A 4528-nucleotide genomic window follows, 5' to 3' on the forward strand; every position below is an offset into this window, starting at 1 on the left:
AGCAAGGAAAAAAAAAAAGGGAAGGAAAAAAAAGGCAAGGAAAAAAAAAGCAGCAACTTCACAAGCCGCCCCTTGTACTTGTTCTGCTGTGAATGCTTTCGAGGGGTGTGCCTTCAGGAAAATGAATACAAATCTGCGATTGATTTTCATAATGTTTCTGCGGTGTTTGCAAACCAATCGTTTGAACCTCTGAGATCTTACCTAAGTGAACCACTCCTACGTATCTAAGTGCTCCAAACTGATATATGACAATATCTACTTTGGATCACGTGTCCTCCGGAGCGACTAAGACGGATAGCGCGTCATCTCGCCTTCCCAAATTTTTTCCCCTCCGCACATCGGCTCCAAAACATCTAGCTATAGGAGCAAGAAAAGGAGAAAGATGTTTAACTCGGTGAACCTGGGCAACTTCTGCTCCCAGTCGCGTAAGGAGCGCAGCGCTGAGTTTGGAGAGAGGGCAGGTTGCGCTTCCAATCTCTACCTCCCCAGCTGTACCTATTACGTCCCCGAATTTTCCACCGTGTCATCCTTCTTGCCACAGGCCCCCTCTCGCCAAATATCCTACCCTTACTCCACCAACCTCTCGCAAGTGCAGCCCGTGCGAGAGGTCTCCTATGGTCTAGACCCCTCGAGTAAATGGCACCACCGCAGCAATTACGCCTCGTGTTATTCCGCAGAAGATCTGATGCATAGAGAGTGCATCCCGCCTTCCACCATGACCGAAATGCTAATGAAAAACGAGAGCGTGTACAGCCACCACCACCCCAGCTCCAACCACCCGGCGTCGACGGGATTCTACACCAGCATGAACAAAAACACCGTCTTGCCCCAAGGTTTCGACCGCTTCTTCGAAAACGCGTATTGCGGGGCGGAAAACCCGGCGGAGAGCTGCCTGCAGAAGGGTGAGGGCAAAGTGGAGGCAGAGTCCCAACCCCACGCCCTGTCATCCCGCGGAGAGCAAGGGATAGACCCGGAAGATGAGGAGGAAAACACAAACCCAGGGTCTTCAGCCTCGTCCTCTTCTGTCACCAAGGAAGGAAGCAAAAGCAGCAATTCGAGTAGGTAGAGCAGTAAATGGAAAGGTTAAGGGACTAGCCCGTGTGTTTTGTCGGTCAAATTTTATGTGGAGTTTTATAAGCATTCAAAGGATTTTATTATAACCTACAAAGCTCTTTCTTCCAACGAGAAGAATTTTTACGATGGGAAAAGCTCTTTGAAAAAAATGGAGATGTTAGGCGCAGGCACAGTATCTCCGAGTCTGTGAAATTTTAAAAGCACACCATCGTGACAAATATTAACTTTGATCATGAACTTACATGAGCATTTTAAAAGGATTTGGTCCCGGGTTGCTGAGGGTAAAAGGCAATTGGGCAGAACACTACTTTAGCTGCCTGTGCTTTCTTTTAGGCATTAAGATGCATGCAAAACGTTTGGGGCTGCTTTTCTTTTTTTTTTTTTTTTAATTAAAATATATGTCGAGTCTTTTCTCTTGGTGGGGATGCAGTGCTAAAGGGGAAATCTGCCGAATCCGCAGGCGAAGCGGAGGGTTTTCTTCGCCTTTTCTGTTTAAAGTGGCATTTTATTCTCCTCTATGCCTAGTGCAGCGTCTAGCTTTTGTCAGGAAGAGCTTTTACTTACGTGCTTCGGTCTTCTGGGGTTTTTTTTGGTGTGGTGTTTTGTTTTTTTTGCATGAGCTCACGTTTTTAGGCAGCCTTAGAGGAGCTTTTCTGAGGGCTGAATCCAGGCAACTTTGCAAGTTAGCGTTCAGCGAGGGGCTCTTTTGGGAAGAGGGGAGGGCTGTTTTCTTTTCCTATTCGCTTTCGTGATGCGAGTCCCCCTTTTGCAGCTCAGATGCTAAGTTGTCTTTTACTTTGATTCCTTTTTGCGTGTGTGGCGAGGACTGGAGTTAATCAAAAACTTATGCGGAACATAGTATCTAGTTCCTCTAATTCCAACCTTGCTCATGCTGTTTCTATACAGATAACACATTTGCAGCTGAGCGTGGGGTGGGTTTCTTCTGTTTTTTTTTTTTCCCCTCAACCTCTCTAAACCCTGCTCCAGCAGCCTGCTGCCTCCAGTTCCAGGCTGTTCTTTATTTTTTTTTAAAAAAAAAAAAACAATCAACACCCAAAACCACACTTACTGCACTGAAAATGTGCATGTGCCTGTGTGAAGCCCCTTGCAGAGGGAAAATAATTACACCACGGTCCTTAAGATCCTGTGTAACCTCACCTCTGCTACCCCTAACAATAGGCGAACTGCTGGAAGAGATCTCCCTCCGCATTAATAATGGGAGTTATTAGGCTGCTCTTATCTCTCTGGTCATTTGGGAAGATGAGTCTGTGTTTTGCATTTCTTTAGGATATTTACCCTGCCTTCTGGTTCTTTTAAGGTGCTCCCAGAACGAGGAAGAAGAGATGCCCCTACTCGAAATTCCAGATCAGAGAGCTAGAGAGAGAATTTTTCTTCAATGTCTATATAAACAAAGAGAAAAGGCTCCAGTTGTCTAGGATGTTAAATCTTACCGACCGACAGGTTAAAATTTGGTTTCAGAACAGAAGAATGAAAGAAAAAAAATTAAGCAGAGACCGCCTGCAGTATTTCTCTGGAAATCCCTTGTTGTGAACATCTTTTGAAATCCCCTCTGCTGGTGAAGGGTCCGTGCGGTGAGGAGGAACAGTGGCGAGCAGGGGTTTGCCCTTTGAGTCGACAAAGAAACCTCAAAGTTTAAGCCTTTTCGTTACTTATACTTGTAAGTCTGGGACAGTGCTGAGTAACAAAAGGAGTGAGATTTTCTTTCAGTTCCCTCTTCAAGGACTTGAATTCCATGAACACTTTATTTAACTTTTTTTTTTCACTTTTATTTTTTTCCTGAACAGGTTGTAATTCCTTTTTTAAAATATTATTATTTTTATTATTATTGTTATTTAGGCACCCTGTCCATCTGAATAAATCGCAGTGCTGTGTGTTACGACCACGGTGATTTCAGTCTGCAGCTATGTTAGCACAAGAGCGGCCAAAGTCTCCCTGTAGGATCAAATCACTTCATCTGGGGTGAGTGTGTGTGTGTGTGTGAGTGCACACGCAGGCGTATGTGTCCTTTTACGTGTGTGTGCACATCCACACTCACCCCACTCATCCGTGGAAGATCATCCATCCAGCCTTTCTATCTAAAAAAAAAAATATATGCATATATACATGGGAGTATGGGCGTATATATCCATATATATATTCTCTGCAGGATCATTCCTACATTTGGAGTCGGGGAGGGGGAAAATATCCAGGCGAAAATACATTTGCAATAAGTATCACTGAAATGGTTTGTAAATAAATTTCGCCGCCTTGTTTTTGGTTTTTTAAATTTTTTTCCTTTTCCCTTGAAATGGGAGACGAAGAACAACAGGAGAAAGCAAAATCCTGAAAAAAAAATTAAAAAATTTCTTTGTGTATGTAAAGTGAGTCCCCGGGATACTCTGTGAAATTCTGTGGCAAATAAAGACATTGCAAGCTGTTCTACATTATGATTTTATTTGACCATTTTATTAGAATTTCCCCTCTTAAAAGCCTCTTTGCGGTCATTGTGGTGTGGGTTTCTTCTACAGGAGTTTAAATACCTGAATGCATATCAGAAATATCATCATCCATATTCATGGGACTCCCTGCAATCTGCTCGAACAGGACTGGTACGAATCTGAAACCTCCACCTCGGAGCACACGTTTGGTGCCGAGTTCATTGTGTTCATCAGCGAAATGAAATTTATAGGATTTTTCTTGGCCCAGTAATCCTACTCTGAATTTGGCTCCAGCTGCCTTTCGCTGTTTTCCGGTTGTAGTTAATCTTTTTTTTTTTTTCCCCTCTTTTTCATGAGAACAATCTATTAGTCTCCTTAAAAAAAAAAAAAAAAGAATGAAAATCTAATTACACCGAGAAATGAGCTGCGTTTCCATGAGTCAAGGATACCTTATACCTACAAAGCACAAATGCAAAGTCAAGTCCTTAAATTCCTGCTTAAGGAAAACAAGTTCAACTCCCAGGCACAGGGCATGAAAGTGTGGGTGGGTTTTTTGGTTTGTGATGCTTTTTTTTTTTTTCTCTCCCACCCCCCCTCTCCGTTTGCACAATGACTTTTTCCTCGCAGTGTCCGAAAGCGACGCAAGGTTTTCGAGGACAAAGAAATCCCCAAGACGCCGTTGGTGATGCGGTGCGTGTATTTTGTGTACATAGAATTCTGAAGGTTGGTTGTTTTAGTTTGGTTTTGGAGGGGTTTTTTTGGAGAGGGGTGGGGGCACGTTTGATGTTTCCAATCTGGATGCTCTCCTGCTTTCCGATGCGGAGCGAGGGGATTGTTCATATGGACTGGGGAAGGAGGGGACGACGACAAAGAGGGGGGGAATCCCCCCCTCCAACAACAACCAAGGAACAGCACATGATATTCCCATCCATCGAGCGTGTTCTTGTAAAATTCTCATACTGGCTTTTAAATACTACCCTGTTGAACGAAAAAAAAAAAAAGCCAACAAAAAAAAA

The 4528-nt window shown here is 43.6% G+C and overlaps 1 protein-coding gene across 1 annotated transcript; it reads left to right on the forward strand.

Annotated features, from left to right (window-relative positions):
- Window positions 1-382: 382 nt before the first annotated feature.
- HOXC11 (homeobox C11) lies at window positions 383-2625 on the forward strand. Its single transcript, XM_009869291.1, has 2 exons — window positions 383-1058; window positions 2393-2625. Exons 1-2 carry the CDS (start codon window positions 383-385, stop codon window positions 2623-2625), a joined length of 909 nt encoding a protein of 302 aa, XP_009867593.1.
- Window positions 2626-4528: the final 1903 nt, after the last annotated feature.

This window comes from Apaloderma vittatum, unplaced genomic scaffold (assembly GCF_000703405.1).
Source record: "Apaloderma vittatum isolate BGI_N311 unplaced genomic scaffold, ASM70340v1 scaffold24375, whole genome shotgun sequence".
NCBI classification, from domain to species: domain Eukaryota; kingdom Metazoa; phylum Chordata; class Aves; order Trogoniformes; family Trogonidae; genus Apaloderma; species Apaloderma vittatum.

What these genes read in the sequence shown, in the direction of transcription:
- HOXC11 (XM_009869291.1), top strand. Translation starts at nt 383, where the DNA reads ATGTTTAACTCGGTGAACCTGGGCAACTTCTGCTCCCAGTCGCGTAAG. An exon ending in AAGCAAAAGCAGCAATTCGA is followed by an intron (nt 1,059 to 2,392) that starts GTAGGTAGAGCA and finishes GGTTCTTTTAAG; the next exon opens with GTGCTCCCAGAACGAGGAAG.